The sequence below is a fragment of the Siphateles boraxobius genome, unplaced genomic scaffold (assembly GCF_051911475.1).
Source record: "Siphateles boraxobius isolate OS27281-9 unplaced genomic scaffold, OSU_SipBor_1 66, whole genome shotgun sequence".
Classification (NCBI taxonomy): Eukaryota; Metazoa; Chordata; class Actinopteri; order Cypriniformes; family Leuciscidae; genus Siphateles; species Siphateles boraxobius.
This window is the reverse complement of record NW_027509193.1, coordinates 22,953,181-22,975,502: the sequence shown is the minus strand read 5'-3', so window position 1 is coordinate 22,975,502 and position 22,322 is coordinate 22,953,181. Positions and strand designations below refer to the sequence as shown.

The 22,322-nt window shown below is 37.7% G+C and overlaps 1 protein-coding gene across 7 annotated transcripts in view; it reads left to right on the top strand.

Annotated features, from left to right (window-relative positions):
* The first annotated feature begins 3,673 nt into the window (after positions 1-3,673).
* Positions 3,674-22,322, top strand: part of caskin1 (CASK interacting protein 1) — a 120,820-nt gene continuing 102,171 nt past the window's right edge. For 5 of the 7 annotated variants that reach the window (XM_077213034.1, XM_077213031.1, XM_077213030.1 and 2 more), the window contains exon 1: positions 4,139-4,368. In XM_077213034.1, coding sequence (XP_077069149.1) covers positions 4,275-4,368 — 94 coding nt within the window. In that variant the 5' untranslated portion in view covers positions 4,139-4,274. Of the gene's footprint in view, positions 4,369-22,322 lie in introns of all 7 variants that reach the window. The other 2 variants (XM_077213033.1, XM_077213029.1) reach the window with 2 other exon arrangements.

Genomic DNA, 22,322 nt, shown 5'->3' with positions numbered 1-22,322 from the left:
AAGGACAAGATCCCGGATACAGGTGGCCGAAATGAGTTTTCTCCGCAGGGTGGCTGGGCGATCCCTTAGAGATGAGGAGCTCGGTCACTCGGGAGGAGCTCAGAGTAGAGCCGATGCTCCTCCACATCGAGAGGGGCCAGCTGAGGTGGCTCGGGCATCTGTTCCGGATGCCTCCTTAACGCCTTCCCGGGAAGGTGTTCCAGGTGCTTCCCACCGGAAGGAGACCCCGGGGAAGACCTAGGACACGCTGGAGGGATTATGTCTTCCGGCTGGCGTGGGAACGCCTCAGTGTCCCCCCGGAAGAGCTGGAGGAAGTGTCTGGGGAGAGGGAAGTCTGGGCATCTCTGCTTAGACTGCTGCCCCCGCGACCCGGCCCCGGATAAGCGGAAGATGGATGGATGGATGGATGGAAGTTATAAATATGGATATTTTTCTTACAAAAACACACTGCTTCGCTTTAGAAGGCCTTTATTAACCCCCTGGAGCCGGATATGGATTATTTTATGATGGATGGATGAGCTTTTTTGTGCTTCAAAATCTAAGGTACCATTCACTCCCATAATAAAGCTGGGAAGAGCCAGGATATTTTTGAATATAACTCCGATTGTGTTTGGCTGCAAGAAGAAAGTCATACCTAGGATGGCTTAAGGGTCAGTAAGGGTCATTTCTTTTTTTTCTTTTTTTTGGTGAACTAACCTTTTAGTAATATTATTGTGTTATGGCTATTTTAACACATTTTGTGTAATTTAGTATTGGTTATTTGTTAAAAATGCTTTCTATAATGTAATTAGGTATAACCTATGTATAAAATAGTTTTTTTATTTGCATTCTTGCAGCTGTAAATGGAAATTGCTTCAAACAGTTATTGTCGATGATGGAGATATGCAAGAAGCTCACCCTCGCTTGTACTCGCAGTATAAATGTAAACGAGATTAATGTAAAAGAACTGTATGCGAATTTGAGTGAATGTTAACTGTTTTTAATATAAATGTAACAGTGAAGTTTTAATAATGCGAGTTTGTTTTTTTCATTGGATGTTTTTGTCAAATTGTCTCAAAGATGGCACATTTCTGTCAAAAATAGTGTGATTATAACACATTAATGTGTAAAAGATCTAAACACACTTTGTGTTAAGATGGTTTACGCTGGTTGAGTTAACACAAAATGTTTTATCCTTGAATAGACATGAAATAGCACAATTTGTTTTGTTTCCAACACATCGGTTTTATGAGTGTTGCAATTAAGTGCTCAGTGTATTATTTCAATTGTTCATTTGGTGCTGAAAAACATGTATGACTGCTAAAAGCTTTCAGAACTTTCAGAAGAGTGTGTGAGACCACATGGAATATATTTTCATATATTCATATTGAATAATTTCATATTTTATGAGATGCCCGTTTTAATGGAGTTCAATACATGGTCTTTATATAGGGTGGTAGCCACAAGAGACCTGTTTCCACCCATTCACTGAATTCTATCTGCAAAAAACTGAGAGCTGAAATTGAATGTGTGCATAGTGAACACTAGAGGTCTGCAGGATGTTATAGGGCATTTTAGAATTGGTTTTCTATTATGTAACACTGGGTGGCGCTGGATCACAGTACAGTGAACAGTACAGGGTCTGTAATGTCTGGATGGAGGATGTGCAGGTAGATGTTTGATGAAGGTGATGATGAGGAGAAATCGGTGAAACCATATTAGAGAGTTAAAACACAACTGGAGCAAAATGGCTTTTCATATGATATGTTTAAAATAGTTAAAAATATTAAAATGTCTGGGTAGTTTTTAAATCTCTTGCTGTTGCTAATTGTTTAGGCTACTGCTAAAGCAGTACCGCAGATGCAGAACATTCTGGGATAGTAATAATAATAATAATAATAACATTTTCAAATCAAATTGGGTGTACAAAGCTACAAAGAATTTTTAGAGATCACTTATGAAGATGAAACATTATATGGACTTGTTCAGACGTTTGAGCCCCATGTCACCCTCATGTCTTTCAAAACCTTTATGACTTTCTTCTTTAAAACACATTGATTTTTGTTTCCAAAATTTTGAAGATTTTGTAGCCTATTTGATTTCTACATTTTTGAAGAATGTTGGAAACCAAACAGTTTTGGTAACTATTGACTTCCGTTGTATGAAACAAACAAAAAATCATAGGTTTGGAACAACATGAGAGTGAGTAAGTTATGACAGAACTATCTGGGTGAAATATCCATTCTAAGACTTTGGGTGACAAGATAAGTAACTTTAAAAGAGAAGTTTTTTAATTTCCAAAATAAAAGAAAAAAAACTCATAGGCATATTACAGTTTTCTTTTCTGAGGTGGTAAATCAAGTGTTAAGTAGCTGTGAATAGAACATGACGGACAGTCATGGATCTGGATCCTGCTCTGAAAGAGGGTCATTGTGACTTGGATAAGACTCTGAAAGAAACCCCATGTAGTTAAGACAATAACTCTGACCAGGCATTCAGGGAACAGTTTTGTTTTGTAGGCTTCATGCAGCCAAACTTATTTTGTATCCTACTTTGAAATCTTCAGGCTCCTTCAAACTGAAGAACGGACATCATTGTTAGGTCTGAGAGGTAAGAAAAACAAAACTGCAAGTGTTATTTTATCAGAATCAGAATCAGAAAGAGCTTTACTGCCAAGTGTGCTTGCACACACAAGGAATTTGTTTTGGTACTGAGGCTTCCAGTGGACATATACAAATACAAATACAACAAGAAACATAATACTACAAATTATAAGAATAAAAAACAGAAATATAAATATATGAGAATAAAAAGTATAAAATTATGTCCTATGTATTCTTTTAACTTTTAAGAAAACAAAACTGGAAAATTGCATGAATTATAGCATCCTACAAGACAACGCAGGTCAGAAATGCTCAATCTTTATAATTGGAAATCTTCCTAGATAAATGGCAACGAATTGCTTTAACCAACTAGTATTTATTTTTTGGTTAGTACTTTTTAATAAATTAATAAATAATTCAATATAGACACATTTTTTATATTTTCTAATAGTGATGAATATATTTCACTACTACTTGTTATATTCTGGTATTTACTCATTAGATAGCCTATACAATCCACACCATGCAGTATCATAATAGTTTTTCATTAGCCTACCTGCTAATAATTATTTTTAGTTTTACTACTTGCATATCAGCACCTACTTATGATAAACTATTGTTAATGTTTCTTAGGTCACTTGTTGTTTGCTTTATTTTTGGGACATGTAACAATTGTTACTATTGACAATTTATCAATATTTGGAAAATGGAACCTGCCCCTATTGAGGCCACTAGCCTACTAGTAAAGGAAGTAGGGACTAATTCAATAGGCTACTACTGACTATCGGATTATTTACTAATTACAAAAAATTACTAGTAGCATAAAAAAAAATTCGTTTTAAAGGAGAATTTTTTTTGTCCAGTGCATAGTTGAGTTGTCCAGCTGTAATCCACCTTTGGCTGTTGGGCCAAAGGTAGGTTACAAAACAAGATCATAACAAAGTTCCCAGTGCCAGCTACAGGGTAATTGTGTTTTTATGATGAAAAAACAGCATGTCTTTATGATACAGCAGTGCATGAATGTAGACTCGTAGCATGTGTCTGTCAGCACTGGAATAGGGGGGTGTTTCCACACTTTGGGACCGCCCTCTGGATGAAGCGGAGCCATTTACCACAGCATGTCAGCCCAATCCACGGCTGGGGGAATGCACATTGCACGCTCCTTGTGTATTTCCATCGCAGCATAGAAAATAACGGTTCGAGTACTACGGAGCGATGGCACCGCCGACTGACGCGTCTTCAGCACAGCCTCACGGATCCCAGAAAAAAATGCTCGTGGGAATTTAAAGGAACATTGATTTTGCTGTATTTTAAAGTATCGCATCAACTCCGCTCACGCTACCAAAACGTGATTGAACCTGATTTATCTGATGATGGTTTTCTAGAACAAACTGTTCCGTTTTGGCCATAACGCAGACTGAAGATCCAATCCATCACTGATGCGCTAATCGCAAGTCCGTAGCCGTGTTGCTTGTCTTCCTGATATCAGAATAAGAACATCCGTGATTCATAGGAGCCAGCTGCACCAGCTCTATAGTATTCGAGCATCCTTCCGCCAGTGTGCATCATCATCACCATAATCATCATCATCATCGCGCCCTGCAGCTCCATCGCAAGAGGGAGGATCCGCAGAGGAAATCTCCGGGCAACACCACACATTCAGAGGATGCTTTGGATGTAAAATAAATAACGATGGGGAAAGATCATGAATTACTTCAAGCGGTGAAGACTGAGGACCTGATGACGGTGCAGAAGCTCCTGCAGAGGCCCAAACCTGGGAAAGCAAGTAGGTCTTGCTTGATTTAAAAAAAAAAAGCGTTTACATTATTGCTCACCATGTTGTCAAGGCTGGTAGGCAAGAGAGATCGTAAGTTGTTGGGTGTACTTTCTGAGGAGAAGGAGAACACTTGCCCTGCCTTTTAATTATGGCTGTATGTTTAGGATTTCACTCAAGCTGTTGTAAAGATGAGAATATGTTGTGTTTTGAGGGCTGATGCCCTCAACAAGCTTCCTAACTAGCATTATCAGTAAGGTCAATCAGCTTGAACATCTTGGTTTTGTTGGTCAGCTAGACCAGCATAAACCAGCATGTCAGTTCATTACTGGGCTGAGCTGGTCTGGTCTTTTTTAGAATGATAGAGGGGTCCCATGTTGAATACTGTGGTGTTCCAGACTTTCATATGATTATGGAGCTGATTCCTGATGAGCATCACCTCACTTTTTCATTTTAATCAATGATAAATGTTTTTGAAAGCCCAATATATTCACTTGATTTGCAATGTGATTTTGAATCTTTCCCCTTCGTAAAGGGCCGTTTCAGAGGTGGAATCCTGTTTGTGCATGCATAAAAAAGAGTTATATGAACATTTTAAATTTTTACGAGTAAAATGTCTTTCAGCAGGCAAAAACTTCTAGACAAAGCTGTGTGGTAAACATGATTTATTTTTAGAATTGAAAAATGGGGGGGGGGGGGGGGGGGTGCATTTCATATGGTGAGAAAAACACTCTCCCATTGAGAACTAGATTTGCTTGGCAGGTTCACTATATCATCTGAAAAGCAAGCGTGAACATTCATATACCCTCCTGGACTGAGCTTCTCATCGATGTTCTGCTTTGAATACCACAAACTGAGGTGGCTGCACATCAGGATGCATTGTGCTGGTCTGCTTTCTATCCTCTCCACCACATCTGTGTCATTATCAACATCTCACACAACAGCTCGACTGAGATTTCTTTGTCTTACGTGCCTGTCTGCGCTGAGCATGTTTGGATTATAATAACCCCGGGGGCTCAAGGCAGAGAGCCACAGCCGTCATGACGCTCTTCTGAGCACCGGGCTGTGTCTCGGCACTCGTCTGCCTGTTCTCCAGTGTGGCAGCAGCACACTCCTGCTCTGCTAAACACTGCCCCCTGTAATGATGGGGTGAACGAGCATGAGGTGCATCCACATCACTGCACTTTCACAATAGGAGAGAGAGGAACGAGCTGCCAGCGAGCTTCATCACTTGGCTTCTTGCCATCGAAGCAACACGTTGACGTATGCTGTAAACGATGACAGCTTTTGACATTGAATATGTATGATGCTGCTCTGTGGGAAAAGCATAATCTTGGAGTATTATGTCTTTTATAGATGGTTATTTCAGGTCATGGTTGATTATTGTAAGTCATCTCACTTAGGAAGACTCAAATTGTGTCCATAAAAATCTGTGTTGAGTTCACATGTTCATGTAACGTAGAGCTTTTTTGTCACTCAAACAATGAGTCTGCTTCTTCAAACAGAGAGTGATATGCCTCTGTGAAAGTGTTGTTGGTTAGCTTTTATGTAAAGCTCCACCTCTGTATTGGAAACACAAAGCTACCCAGAAGCCAATTAGTTCCAGTCAGAGCAACTGCAGTCTCCTGCTTGACAGTGATTGGCTGGGCTGGATGCTCTCTGTGCTCTGTAACAAAGTTTTGGTCAATTGACTGAAATGCAGCACCTGCATTTGTTTTGTACGAAAATCCTATTATAAAATCATAGCTTATTAGTTTAAGTAGCTTTGAACAATCAAGTGGCTAGTGTCGTTGATGCCAACATTGAATTGTTGTGTGTTTGACACATGCATGCTCCCTTATAAATTTGTGCAAAAAAATTGTATCAATGTAGAGTTTATTTCTGGCTACTAATAGTTGCCTAGTACTTTTACATTGGTACAGCATTTAATTGATTTTTAAAGGGGTCCTATTATGCTTTTGAACTTTTTCAACATTAGTTAGTGTAATGTTGCTATTTGAGCATAAAAAACACCTGCAAAGTTTCAAAGCTCAAAGTCCACTCCAAAGGGAGATCTTTTATTTAACAGAATTCACTTTCCACAGAACTACAAAGAACGACTCGTTTGGACTACAAAGCTTTTTTCCTGGGCTTTGTGAAGTCACAATGCTACTCATTTAAATAATCCCCACCCACAGAATACACAAATAAAGGTGTGAGGCCTGGCTGAGCCGCTGCTATGTCAAAAAGACACTGTTTTTTCCACCCCTTTTCCAAAACTCATTTGTTTGACCTTTCTAGGCTGATGAGAGTGATTCAAATTTATTTGAAACACTGTTCCTGAAAATTATACCCCAACCTTTATCTGTGTGCTGCACATTTTACGGAGAACAGTAGGCAGACAGAGTACAATGCAGGCTATACGCACAAAAGCTTCTCCTGAAATGGAGCAGTTCCCGATTTGTCGGGACAATCTGTTGTTTGTGGATGACAACTTGTATGTATGTCTTATTATTTGTAGTTGTGTTTCTGTTAACAGTTCCTATTATAAGTTTAATAGCTGCTTTGATGTAAACAAAAGGCCAAAGCGTTTGCCTCCGCTAGCCTGCTAACTAACATTACAGTACTGATGTAGTGTTTACTGTAGCGTTTGTAAGCTCTTGCTTTTGTAAGACTGTTCACTGCCCCTTAGTCAAGTCAAGTCAAGTCACCTTTATTTATATAGCGCTTTTTACAATACAGATTGTAACAAAGCAGCTTCACAGTGATAACATAAAAATAATATAACAGAGTTTGTTTCTAAAAGAAAATTGAGTCAACGTCCACCTTAAGCAAGGCAGATCAATAATATTATTGAATATTAAATGTCCCCAACTAAGCAAGCCAAAAGCCAAGGCAACAGTGGCAAGGAACCAAAACTCCATCAGGTGACAGAATGGAGAAAAAAACCTTGGGAGAAACCAGACTCAGTCGGAGGGCCAGTTCTCCTCTGGCCAACGAAGGAACAGTGCATGATTTATGATCCGGGCAGCATTACAAGGCAGATTGGATCGGAACATTTAGAATATTTATCCATTTCCATCTTTTGGAAGTCCAAGTAATCACGCCGGTGTTGAGACGAGTTGTTGAGGATCAGTGCCGTCCACCATAGAGGGTCCATATCGCCGGTGTTGAGTCGTCTCTTCACAGGCTTTGTGATTGGGGTATCTGAAGTCTCCGTGAAAGGCTGGATACAAACTGGAGCTGACGAACGCCGTTTTTCTCGGGACTCGCGTCCCAAGATAACAGCAGAAAAGCAAAAAGGGAAAATAATTAGCGTAGCTGCTGTTCATAATGATTTCCATAACACGGGCGTAAATGATAAAAAACATGAAGACAGTGATTCTTGCGTCCCACAGTCACCCCCCTCCGTCCCCCACTCAACTCAGCCCTGCTTACTGACCTCTACATCCCTCCTGCTGCTGAGACCCAACCACAGGAACCCAACTTAGGAAAATTAACAATGTTTTTGTGATCGATTACTGTTTGTATTACCATAGTTTTCAGACAAATATCATAATTAAATAGTGTATAACATCAAACATAAAATGTATAAAAAAATTATGGGGCAAAAAACACACCACTCTGAAAATTTCCTATGAAATCTGTTCTTGTAAAGTCCGTGCTTGAAATCCGTTTTTGGACCATCCTCTTGATTGTCTGAATTAGGCTTGAATTGGTTTGAAATTGACGGCATCCTTAATATTTACACCTGAGCAGATAAAACTCGTGGTTATGGTAGGGGTTTATGGTATACATTTCCTGAACACACACTAAGTGGTGCCAATCACAACACACTGGGCCAGCTAACCAATCACAGCACATTTCATATTTGGGAAAGAGGAGCTTCATGGAAACCGGAACTAAACAGCACGTTCAACCACACTGGGGAGAGAGGTGCTGTTATAATGTAAAATAATAATAATAATAATAATAATAATATAATGTGTTTTTTGAACAGTCAAGCATGAAAACATATTCTAGTAGACCCCAAAAACAAAATCAAGATGTCGTAAAAAAAGGGCATAAAAAGGAGCCCTTTAATTAAATGACCTCATAGTGAAAACAGATACAGAAAATGGGCCTGTTTATCAAAATTATCTATCTATCTATCTATCTATCTATCTATCTATCTATCTATCTATCTATCTATCTATCTATCCATCCATCCATCCATCCATCCATCCATCCATCCATCCATCCATCCATCCATCCATCCATCCATCCATCCATCCATCCATCCATCCATCCATCCATCCATCCATCCATCCATCCATCCATCCATCCATCCATCCATCCATCCATCCATCCATCCATCCATCCATCTTAAAATAGCTTGCATCACATATATTGTAAAATATTGGCAATATTATGAGGTGAGTTCAGAAAACATCATAAAACATCCCTCAAAAAGTGAAACGAAGCTGCTGGCCTAGCTCATATTTGCACTCACTGCCAGTCAATATTAAGACAGTGGCTTGGAGCCCTGTAGCTAATCCAAGTAATCATTACTTTCACTGCTTAGTGTGATGATTGAATTACTGTACAGTGCAGATGGCTTTCAGTGAATCGCAGAAGACAGAGAAAGAAAGGAGGAAAGAGTGCTGGGAGCGAAAGCAAGAAAAGCAGAAATAAGACAGCAGAAAGACATCAGTTGCTCTGACACAACATAACGTTCACATCTCACTGGACAGTTGGCCACCTTTGGGGGATTTTCGTGGTGAGCACAACTCTAGTGCAGATGTCTCACGCAGAAGCGTTTGTTTCTCAATGGGGGTGAAGCTCCTTTTCTGTTCATTTATCTGAAGTACTGAGGTCTGAATTCTGAGGTGTTGGTGTGTATATGAGCCCAGAGGGAGAGTGAATTGGAAAGAGTGTTTCCAGACGATTTCTGCACAGCATTTTTTCCACATATTCAGCACATTCTCCACCTTTTTCCACGAGCATTCAATGCAGAACCCTACAGAAAGAACATCTGGAATACACAGTATATCTTATTGCAGGAAATTGCTGATTAGTTTCATTAGCATGAAGTGAGTGGAACATTGCAGAGCGTGACTCAACATACTGATGAAGACATGATGGGATGGGTTATCTATTCTCCACCTCTACAACCTGTTCACATATCCCACTAGCAATTAGAGACAAGCTATTTTAGCAGTCGAAGCATATGGGGTCCCAAAGGTAAAAAAAACTCAGATCGTTGTAGGCCTCGCTCACTCTGCTTTCCTCTGCTGGCTTGGTTCTGAAGTTTTGGAGTGAAATAAATCTGGTGAGAAAATGAAAGTAGGGGTGTAGTAGTGTAGTGCTATATTGATGGATGACAGTCAGCTCACTGAAGTACTAATACTGTTGAGATTGGTTGGAGGATTTTTTTTTCACTGTATATTCATAAGCTCAGAGTCTGCAGCGGGTCTCCATGGAGACATCTTATGTGTGACCATCCAGGACAAGTGTAAATGAAATGTAGGTGCTTGACATAGCATGCTTTATTAAATGTCCAAGGTTGGATATCTCAAAATATATATAAATTCAATATGGTTAATCAAATGTATTTAAACAGAGTTCAGTGAGTACTCACAAATCTCTCTAAAGAGATGAACATCGAAGTACACATTCGCGGTCGTCTTCCAGGATGTTTTATCTTTTCACAAATAATTAAAATAAATCCTAATTATAAAAAAAAAGAGTGAATACAGAAATACATTTTTTAACTGCATTTATTAATCTACTTTAATGTTAACATACATTCATTATTAATTCATGTTCATTCAATATACATGTTAATTGATAATACTTGAAATATTAATGGATTAGAACTGTGTATGTAGAAATTAACATTAAACAACATTAATTCAGTAAATGCTTTGAAAGTATAATTGTTCATTGTTATTTTGTGCTTTAACTATTATATAAATGAAATTTATTCGATGTCAAAGCTGAATTTACTTCAGCATCATTACTCCAGTCTTCAGTGTCACATGATCCTTCAGAAATCAGTCTAATGTGATGATTTGATGTTTAAAGAAGCATTTCTTATTGACGTAGATGTTGAAAAAAGTTGTGTTGTGTTGCATAATATTTTTGGGGAAACTGTAATGCTTTTATGGACTCATTGATGAAAAGACAACAGCATTTATTTGAAATAGAACAATGTTAAAGTCTTTAATTTTGATAAGTTTAATGCATCCTTGCTGAATAAAACATACGTGCATCTATATGTATACATCATTCGATAAAGGATTCGTGAGCATATTGTGCAAATTTCCTTCCCAATTGTAATGGCTGCTGACCGTGTGAGCACATATCCACCCAGATCTCCTCATTCACACTCCAGACGGGAACTTTAATCATGCCTGAGTCTGTAAGGATCAGATGGATTCAGGTTTGCTGGATATGGAATCCGTTTGTCTGCGATAGCCCGGCAAATATGGCCTCCAGACAGAGACATCTGCACTATTTCTCAGCCGAAAGCTGCAATTCTCCACACAGCTGCCTGTCGGTCAGCTCATCCCAGTCCAACATCTGGATGTGAAGATCCTCAATATCTGTCAAGATTCTTTATTTTCAGTAACATTGGGTTTACTGAGTCACTCTTAGTGAGTCACTCATTAAATCTGTTTATTTGCAGTGAGGATTATGATTAGTTACTCTTGCAGTGGCTGTCGTTAGAAACTCATACTAATAATAATAATGCGCGCGTGTGTGCACTTTCCAAAGGTTTTTTTCATTCCACAAAAATGTGAAAATCTGTGGTGATGGGATGGAATATATTTCAGAAAATGTAAGAAAGAACGAGGTACTTACTTAATAACATTAGAAATTGATTGAATTGTAAAAAAGAGTGTTCTTTAAATAAAAAAGTAACCATTTATGATATAGAATACAGATAAAAATGAATACAGATTAAATACACAATTTCAAAGTATTCCTATAAATGTGTGCTGTAATACATTAAAAGTTATGTCTATTTCACTTTATTTATATTAAAAAATAGCCTTAAAATTCAGTTTCAGTTATCAATGTTAAGCTATATTGTTAGTTTTCAGGTGATGTTCTGTAACACAGAAATGCATATAACACAGCATATAAGAAATGACAAAACACACAGTCCACTTTTTCCACCCTCTCTCTCTGTCCACCCACCTCCACTATACCCACGACTCCATTGTGTGAGGTTACATAACAGCATCCTCTGTTTCTCTTCACACCTCTCATTGATGTTCACAATAGCACAAGGTTTTATAGACTTTTTGAACCGTACAAGCTCATTTTTCAAACATGTAGCCAATTTGCTGATTTTTATGTATGAAATTCAAAACTGCAATTATGCTCTTAAGGCTATTATAAGGAAACATAAACAGATTTCATGTGTACCATGTGGAGTCTGATCAAAGTGATAGGTATAAGCACATGCAGTATGTGGCTGGAATCAGCAACAGTTAATGTGCTTAAGAATGCTGCCGCCCCCTCTACCTCCAGGATTATGTGGGTCAGGTCCCCAGATTAAGGTCATGTGTTGTAAATGCTCCAGGGGACCAAGGCAAAAACAGGACGATGGGTGGTTGACATTTTCTTAGTCAACTATTGTTGTGTTACACATACAGTATTACAACTGATACCTATTTTTTTTATATATTATCTCTGCTTTTGCAAAATGCAAAGGTCATACATTCTACAATGCATTTTAACGTTAACTATAATGTAACATTAGTTTTAAAACATATTTAAATAGAAAACAGTTATTTTAAATTGACTTCTATTAAAAAACTTTTAAATGTTTACAGCATAATGTTGGGATGCCTATGGCATAATGGGTTTGCCATATTGATATTGCATTATAGGTGAAGCACCAAAATAAGTTATGCTGTAAACGGGGAACATAATATTCTTTTGACAGAACTTCAGACACACTGTCAAAACAGTCTCCCACACATTCTCCAAGAGTGTCATCTCTGCTTTCCTAGCTCCCATGTGTAGGATTGTTTCATTTGTATAAATTTTCTTTTAAATAAACCTCGTGGTGCTCACCAGATCACACTTTCCCAGTGGGGGCGATTGAAGCCAGGCATTTGTCTGATCCACGGACCCAGTCTGTTGAGGAAATGGACATTTTCTCCCCCTTGTGACATTAATCTTCCTCCCAGTGTAGCTCCAAGTTATTTCAAACCAATCTAGTCTGTGAATTAATTCTCTGCACTCAAGCCCACTTTTAATAAATCATAACTCGCACTTTGGGATAAATCAGTCACGCGCATGGCAAATGTTTCACCTTTTTGAACTGTTTTCTTTGCCTGTTCTCTTTTAGTGATAATGAATTTCTAATGGATTCCTGATGATGTCATGTATTATATCCCTATCAAGCAGAGGGGATAAAAACACATTTTCCTAAGCTTTTCCATTTGATGAGACCCCATTGCTTGAAATGGCAATGAACAAATTTAAGTTATAATCAGATTTTCCAATAATATTCTCCTTTTTTTTTCGTTTAACATTTTGGTCTCATCTCAACATGCACAGACCATATAACAAGCTAGCCTGTAATAATGGATCTAATTGAACTTTATGATGAAAGGTTTTGGAATGCCCTTTAAGATCCATCTTTAAACTGGTCAGAACTGCATCTTGGCACTGAATGTTGAAAAAACATTTCCCATTTGTCTTTAGGTCAAAGAATTATTCCACTGTTGTTGTTCCCACAATAGTGAAAGGGCTTGTAGATGCTTTGATGAGAGCAATAAGTAGGATGTTTGCATAAAGATACTTTTCTTTGTGTTGTCTGAGGTTGAAGGTAAAACATATCATGGAGATGGTCTACGATCTATAACTGAAGCTTTTGTAAACAAATATTTGTTAAAACTCTCATTATGTCCTGAAAGTAGAATATGAGACAGATAATCTGTGAAAAAAATCAAGCTCCTCTGGCTCCTCCCTGTGGTCCTACTGCCATTTGCAGAAATACACCGCTCCCGGTCAGAAACAACCAATCAGAGCCAGGAGGAATGTCTTAGCAGTGTCAATCACGATCGTGTACGCGCTGATCACCCCTCTCTTGCACAGCGCGAGCGCGTACCGTCGTTCGTGACTCTCCTGTTCAAACTCGTTCATCCAAATGAACGAATCTTTTTTCGAGTCATTTCGTTCATTCAACGAACGAATGACTCGAAAAAAGATTTGTTCATTTGGATGAACGAGTTCGAACAGGATCACGAACGTGCATCACAGAACAGAGCAAGGCGAGCATTTGTGCTTATAAAACTTAAAGTTTTTTTATTTATTTTTGAAATGACCGATCGTTTCGCTAGATAAGACCCTTATTCATCGTCTGGTATCGTTTAAAACCCTTTGAAGCTGCGCTGAAACTGTCATTTGGTCCTCGAAACATTTGTGTCCTATTCAAGTCCATTATATGGAGAAAAAGCCTGGAATGTTTTCATTAAAAAACTTAATTTCTTTTCGACTGAAGAAAGAAAGACATGGACATCTTGGATGACATGGGGGTGAGTAAATGATCAGCAAAAGTTTTTTTTTTAAAGTGAACTAATCCTTTAACGTTATCTTAGTATCTATAACTTATAGAAAGAGTGCAACCTTATAAAGTTACATGTATTGCAAAATACATAATGATTTGAGGACCAAGTTTGTAGTCAAAGTATGGAAAGGCCATAATCAATGTAATGCATATTGTTGATGTTTCGTCCCTATTAGTGAATGTTCCATAACTGTTTATAATCCGCCGTCATCGGTGGTCCTGCTTACTAGCCTGCGCGTTCACGGCAGGCTCTGCTGTGGGGGAGGAGCTGTGAGGGAGGGCTGTAGCGCAGCAGAGAGCAAGTGGGTTGGACCTGTAAATTGTGCTTGTTCAAATTTTCAGGCTAAGTCAACATTTTCTCAAAACTCCCTACTGCAGCTTTTAAGTCACAAAGAAAATGTAATTCAGACACTTTGTCTTTGCAGATCACTGTCAGTGTGAACTCCTCTTTAAGACATAATCTCCTGTCAGGTTGAATCTTAAGAGGGCTTTAAAAGAATCGGCACCAATGGCTCCATTGCCTATAATGTAATAAAACAGTGCTTTGTGTTTCTGTGGAATCATTGTAGATTTTTCCGCAGATTTATCCAATATGATTGTGTTCATACATGGTCATAATATATCTTATTTTGTAAAAATGCATGTTTCCATACTGTATGTGGCTACGTTGTGGCTCACAATACTTGGCTTTGCCAAACCAACATCGTACAATTACTTTATTTAAGTGACTTATAAGATTTCAGTTTCCTCAACTCTTAAGGCCTGTTGATATAATGACATTGGTAACTACAACAGTAACTAAATTAACATCCACACAATTGAGCGATAATGCTGCAGTTTTTTGTCATCAGCCTCTTGAAATCCATAAGCTCTTTAAAGTTAGCTGAATTCTGAATAGATGTCAGTGTTTTATCATTCATCAACTGACTTTTTTCCCCAATGATATTGTTCATCTGTGTCGTTATTGTTATACCAGTGGTGTGGATTTTACTGTTCACATAGAATTAGAACTAGAACAATTGTTAACATTTTCTTGTTACAGTTATCGTCCTTGGTGTTAACGGGCTTTAATTCAAAATGCAAATACAACCACCAAAATGGATAAATACAATTTTGATCTAGGTTGGAAAGTATTCTAACATTTAGTTTGAAAGCTCTGTTTAACTTTTGTGTTATGTTCACCTGTGCATCATTTACAGTCACAGATGTCCATTGAGGAAAGAGCTTATCTTGTATTTGGACATCCGTACTAAGGATTACAATCTGCAACTGGTTATTATTGAGAATTAAATTTCATGCCTATTGACTGATATCTCACCTCTCATCAGGCTCTGCAGGTTGAGGATGTTTCCCAGCAATCATAGCAGCACTAGCCTACTGGTGGACTGTTTGCTGGCCTTAAGAGATCAGTTCAAAGATCAGGTTGCTTCTCCTGTGTGTGTGCTAATGGTGCCCAGCACGGCAGCAGGCAGATCGTGCCAGGGTTTACAGGTGCCACACTGTGAGAGTGGTCCTGGCAGAGATTAGGGACTGACAGCGCTCGTGTTGGGATGCCCAGGATGAAGATAAAAGTTGCCCATAGTTCATGAGGCTGTTTGCTATGGAGATTCACATATATTTTTGTCTAGATCAGCTCTTTGGCTGTGATAAAGTTGTATGCATACTCCATTCAGCTGAGCATACATTCCTTCAGACTGTGGCATCAGTCAGGAGTAGCTCTAGAAAACAGATGCCTTGTCCTGGGGATCTCTCAGACCCATCCATGCTTTTCTTATCGTTTGCTATCTCTCACTCTCTCAAACAGATGCCTTCGTCCTGCAGTGATGTGTGGGTAGAGAAGGCCCTCCAGCACCTAATTATACTTGACATTTTTTGTTGAATCTGTAATTTTCCTAGCTTTTAACAGACAGCTTTTAGTCTCATATGTTTAAAGTCAGCATGAAATGGAACTTGTGATCACTTTTCATCCCTATTGTGACATATATCTGAGTGAAATGGCTTCTCAAATGAGAAAAAGATGTCATTGCGTCAATAAGATGTCAATAACAATTCTCAAGTTTGATTTTGTAATGACTTTAAAGGAATAGTTCATAGTAAAAAAAACAACAACAAAAAAACCATTCTGTCATTATTTACTTCCCCTCATGTCATTTCAAACCTGTATGATCTTCTGTAATCCTCCCCTTCAATAGGCTTTTAAATGGTGTGCTGTTGCAATGTTGAACTCAGGGCCCCTATTTGTGAATGATTAATTCAGACCAGTTTTGTGAACTGCATCAACCGATTTAATGAAAAGATCACACCGGTCTCGAGTCTCACGGAGGAGCTCCAGAAAAAATATTCAGACTTATAAAACCGTGCGTACGCCAGAACCTGCGCAGAATTCACTTTATAAATCCCAGTTAGCGGAAGATTGTGCGCACATGCGTCTCCTCCCGGAAACAACCATATATGGAGCTTACAACGCCTAGTTTCACTATGCATATCCTCATCTCCATATCATTTGCATATGATTATTCATCCACGTGATAACATGTTTAACGGTACAAGACATTTGGAAAATATGAAATGCGGCTGTGCTGTCACATTAGTTACATTAATAAAAACTAGTAGCCTATCCTTGCCTTGTTTTTGAATAAATAAACCAAATAGTATAGAATACATTTCGGAGAAAGTTTTTCCTAATCTTTTCCACTGGCCAAAGAGTATTTTTAATTGATTTATGTTTTTAATGGAAACAGATAGACCTTGTTGTGCATTATTTGCACGAAACCATTTTCTCAGACAATCTGCTATTATCATGATAAGCAATTATCTCTTTAGTTAAAACATTAAAACACAACATGCCAGAGGAAAGTGTTCGAAAGCATTGCATCCACAACAAATATTTGTATATATTGAGTATAAAAAATGTTGTAACTTCTCAGTAATGATTTCATGTAATTTAAGTGTTTAACTACATTAATCAGAATGGCATATTTAATCTAAATCTTTACAACAGAAGTAAAACAAAGTTTAAATCATTGTTTTATTTATTTAAACTGTTATTGTGAACATGAACTGTATTTATGATTAGGACTTATAATGAAGATTTACGGTTTTAGATGTGTTATGCTATTCTTCAGTTTCACTAAACAGCCAAACACGCTCGCTGGCGCGGACATTTAAGAAGGGATGAATGTTTGCTTGATGTGATAGGCTTGGTTTGTGAAATTATATTTGTATTATCTTTCTGTATATAATTTTCTTTAGATTATCTGTCTAAAAGTGACCAAAAAGACATTTAACTCCAGCTCACAATCGGTGTCGCCAAAACACATACCCTTCTAAAAGAGTGCGTACGCACGGTCAAGAGCATCCTGATGGTGCGCACTTATTTACGGCAAGTTTATTTTTTATAAATCCCGATATGTGCTTGGAAAAATGCGTACGCATATTTCTATGCCCATTTTGTGCGTACGCAACGTTTATACATCAGGCCCCAGGCCTTTATGTTGTTGCCTTGCTTTAGTTTATGCGTCAGTCGTCTGTGAGGGGCTGCCGCTTTACTTTCGATTTGTTGTTTGTTTATTTTGTGATTAAAGTTTTACGTTGAACGTTTGCCGGTTTCCGCCTCCTTCTTTCCTCTACACAAACCTTGTTACAGTTACATTCTGGCATGTTTTGCAAGGTCATTTATTAATTTAATGAGTGTTTCTCATGGGTATGTTCGAGTGTCTGTCTAACAGTAGCTTGCTCACGTATCAGACTACTCGTACTACTCATCAATGCGTCAAGAAGAGCTAGAACTGAATAAATAACTTTTTTCTTAGTATAGCCCGTTTCTCAAAAAAATATTGTTTGGCTTCAAAAGACTTGAAAAAAGACTATGGAAACTTTTGATTCTTTCACCTTTTGAATCCTGCAGAAGAAAGAAATTCATCAGGTTTGGATAAACATGAAGATAAGTAAATGCTGACAGAATTATCATTTTTGGGTGACCTATGGCTTTAAAACCATAAATCACACAAGGAGGAGTCAGTTGTACACTTCTGGAAAATAGCAAGCTACAGTAGTTTTTGAATGTAGATAGACTCTCAAAAATATCCATGGGAAGCACTCAATAATTTATTTGACCTTGCAAAGTTTGCCAGAATGTAACAGTGAGTGGACTGCTGGAATTACCCTTATTAACAATGTTTCACTGCTAACATTTGTTAGCAGATACTATATTATATTCCTACGCTCATTTATATTGTGGTGTGTCTTTTGACTCCAAGTATCTCATTGTATGTATGTTCACCCCACCCTTAGACCAATATCCATGGAGATGACTTACACAAATGGGTTATTGTGGCAACTTGCATTTCCAGTTTCAGCTATAGAGTTAGTCTCATTGTCAGCGCCTTGTTTGGATAGATGAGAAGCCACACTGATAGCGCTGCATGAATATATAATTTGGGAAGAGCTGCCAGCTCCTTACCAACATCATACTATCAGTGTGTGTTATCTTAGAGCGCAGCTCCAGCTGTTAGCTAAAGTGCAGTGTTAAGCTTAAGTGGAGGCTCTTCAGGAGCTTGACTGGGTCTATGAGCTGGAACACACTGCAGTGGACAGGAGCTGTTCTGCAGAGAGTCCACTGGAGAATGGAAGATAATAGAAATACTATCCTTTATCTAGCCTTTAACTCTTCTCTGATCACAGATGTTATTCTCAACACAAGATGCAACTCTACACACGGGTTGCATGCAGCTAATAATTTTTTCTTTTGACTGCAGCATTTCTCCTACTCACTTTTGACTCACTCCTACTCATTTGTTATGATTATTTTATTTTATTTTCATTTTAATTGTTTTTTATTTTATATTGTTGCTCTGCTTAGCTCAGTAGAAAATCATTCATGGGTCAATAGATAAATGTAGTACATGAAAATAACTGTTTTCATTTTTTTTTACCATTATTTGTATTTTAGTAAATGTTTTTATTAATTGATTACTCTGATCAAATTGTATATTTGAATACATGTAGTCATATCTCAGTAATGCTTAATTGATTTAATTTTTCCAATTAAGTTTTTTTTGGCATATCAATTTCTCAAATAATTATAAATTGTCACAGTTACTGCTTTACTGCCTTACTGCTTGTGTCCAGAGTAAATGTGATGTAACTGTAGGTTGTTTGTGATGATTGACAGATTACAACCACACTAGTTTGCTTGACATGTAAAACACTAGATTTCTAATGGTTGATGTCCTGAGGACAAGATGTGTTCCATAGTCCTTCCAGCCAACGATTAATCAGCTAGGTTTGAGTGTCTGCTGATGCAGCGTTATAGCACTTCATTACATGGATGAGTGGTCTTAATCTATCCTGCCAGTCCTTAAACCACAGAGTCCTCATTATTGCTACTCCACAGGCTCAGCCTCCTCTCTCAGTATCCATCCTACAAGACCGCCGCCTTAATCTCAGTCCAATATGCCATTTCCTCCAATACAAACGTTGGCCTGATTCCATATTCTCTGGCTAACTGCGCTTTTGGGAAGTGGGAGTGGGCTTGAGTAGTCCTGACCCCCTATCCTGTGCAGCACAATGCAAGAAGCCCTATCATAGACAGGAAGGAGTTTGGTTCCTGGCACACAGAGAAAGCTCTTTGTGTTCCAAGACCAAGCGAGGAAAAGAGCTTGAATTTCCCTGCTGGAGGAGATTAGGCCCTGGAAGAGAATCAAGAAAAGGGTGGTTTTAGTGGCACTGTCGTTCCGGGAGCCGTTTTCTTCATGTATCCACCATGTGTTGTGTGTAGTATTTCATCCTGTAATTCACTCACGCTGGATTTCATTACTCCTTCTGTGGCAGAAAACGAGTTTAAATCGATAGTTCACCCAAAAAATCTCCATCATGTCGTTCCCAACCTGAGCTTCTTTCTTCTTTGGAATTCAAAAGGAGATTTTTTTGTTGAAAAAATCATAATGTAAAAATGAAAAATTAGAGAACAGGTACACAAAGGGTTTCTCAGGCAAATCAGGAGTTTGTTCAAACATGAATGTTAATGTTTATGCAAATGTAAACCAATTGTACATCTTTGTACTTTTTTGTTGACCTTTTTCGAGTTGATTTCTCTTTGCACAGTTTGGAGTTGGTAAGAATTTTAAAATGTTTTTGAAAGAAATATCTTATGCTCAGCAAGGCTGAATTTATTTGATGCAGTAAAAACAGCAATATTGTGAAATATTATTACAATTTACAACTGTTTTGTATTTGAATATATTTTAAAATATAATATATTCCTGTGATGCAAAGCTGAATTTTCAGGGTCATTACTTTAGTCTTTATTGTCACATTATTTTCTTCTCAAGAAACATTTATTATTATTATCAATGTTGAAAACTGTGCTGCTTAATATATTTGTGAAAAAGATGATACATTTTATTTCAGGATTCTCTGATGATTTTTTAAATTTATTTATTCAAAATAGACTTTTTTGTAACTATGTTAAAGTCTTCATGGTCGCTTTTGATCAATTGAATAAATCCTTGCTGAATAAGTGTTCATTTCTTTATATAAACATTTTACTGACCCCAAACTTTACAACAGTAGTGACAAAAGTACTGATAAATGTTTGTGATAAAGAGTTGTTTGATTTCATCTATCTCTGCGTACTGGAAGCTTCTATTGTCACCCAAACAAATTCATTGTGTGTGCAAACATAATTGGCAATAAAGCTATTCCTTATTCTGATAACAGAAAAGAGACATAAAAGATGTATCACAGTGATAAACAGTTTACCCCCAACCCCCCAAAAAAATCTAAAAGTAGAAAAGTGTCTAAAATACAGAAAATTAATATGTTGATAAATCTCTCATATACTGTATTTAAAATAATGTTTATACATTGTTCAAAATATTTAAAGATTTAGTTAAAGTTTGGTCTGTTATAGTTTCACACAAATTTTTATGTTGCACCATATATATATATATATTTTTTTTTTCAGTCCAAATAAAATTAATTAAAATTAATGAATATGACATGATACTGACAAAATCCTGACTAAATTTATAGGGTCAAAAGGCAAAAATTGTGACCAAAAAAAAAAAGAAGACAAGTTTTGGCACTCATCCAAGTGGTTTCATCTGTCATGAAGTGATGGTGGAGATTCCCTGGCACTGAACCGCATCACACATCACAATGTCTTAATACTCATGAATCGCTGCCTCCAGATGGTGTGCATCAGAATCACTGTGTGAAACGGCGCACATTTGCAGGGGTAAAGATGAGAGGACAAAATTATAAGTAGGTGACAAGTTGTCCCTAAGGCCCACCCTGGTTCAGAGATGATTTCATCTTTACCCTGGCAGTTGGTTACATTTGTGTCTTAACATTTTTAGATTTGTCCGATAGCATGTGAGTGCAAAGCAGCTATATTTCGGACCCTCAAATCTAAAAAGAGATGCCATCAGTTATCATCACAGAGAGAAAAGGCCTCTGCTTTTTGGCACTGGAAAGGTTGACGGTGTCCTGTCCCTAGATTCGTGCACCCTCAGAGGAACGTTTCCAACACAATTCCCATTAAGTGGATGCTTTCATTATGACAATAACTTGAATAAGGTTTCTATGTCTGTATATCCTGTCAACTAATTGAATTTATAATTGCTGATGGATGGCATCTGCTCGGGGTGACCTGCGGTGTTGGCTCCTTGCTGACATTTGTTGAGGGCTCCGTAATGTAAACTGTGTCAGAAATTTTTCTGATGGATTTATAACAAGCCAAATCTTAATAACATTTCAGGCAAGCACAAGTTGCGCTAGATGCAAAAAGATTCATGCGAAAAAAGAGTTCAGAATGATCTTTAAGAGATAGTTCACTGAAAAAAAATTCAATTATTTTATCATGCTCTCACCCTCATTTCACCCTCAAACCGGAATGGCTTTCTTTCTACTGTGGAAAACAGAAGAAGACATTTTGAAATACAGAACAACATGAGGGTGAGTACATGATGACAGGATTTTCTTTTTTGTGTAACTATTCCTTTAAAGCGGCACTATGCAGGATTTCCGTTTTTGTCAAACAGCGACCCCTAGAGTCGCTGTAGAGTACTTGTATTTAACGTTACTGTCGTAATACAACTCACGCAGAGCGTATCTGCACTCACAGCCTCTGCACTTCATAATAATAAAGTAGCCTACCGCGTTAGGCTTACCTGAGCCTAAATGCCAGATGACACCAATAAAGTTACATCATGTACGTCGCATTATTTCATAACAATGCCCGTTATTATGATGTTGTTAGACATGATTATTGCAATTTATCATAATAGTTTGCAAATTCCGCTCATTTACACAATTTACAACGTGTAGGCTTATTTATGTCCTGATAATTATGTGAGATATTGACAACTGTTCTCATGATAATCGCAGGAATCAACTTTAACAGTGAAAGCCT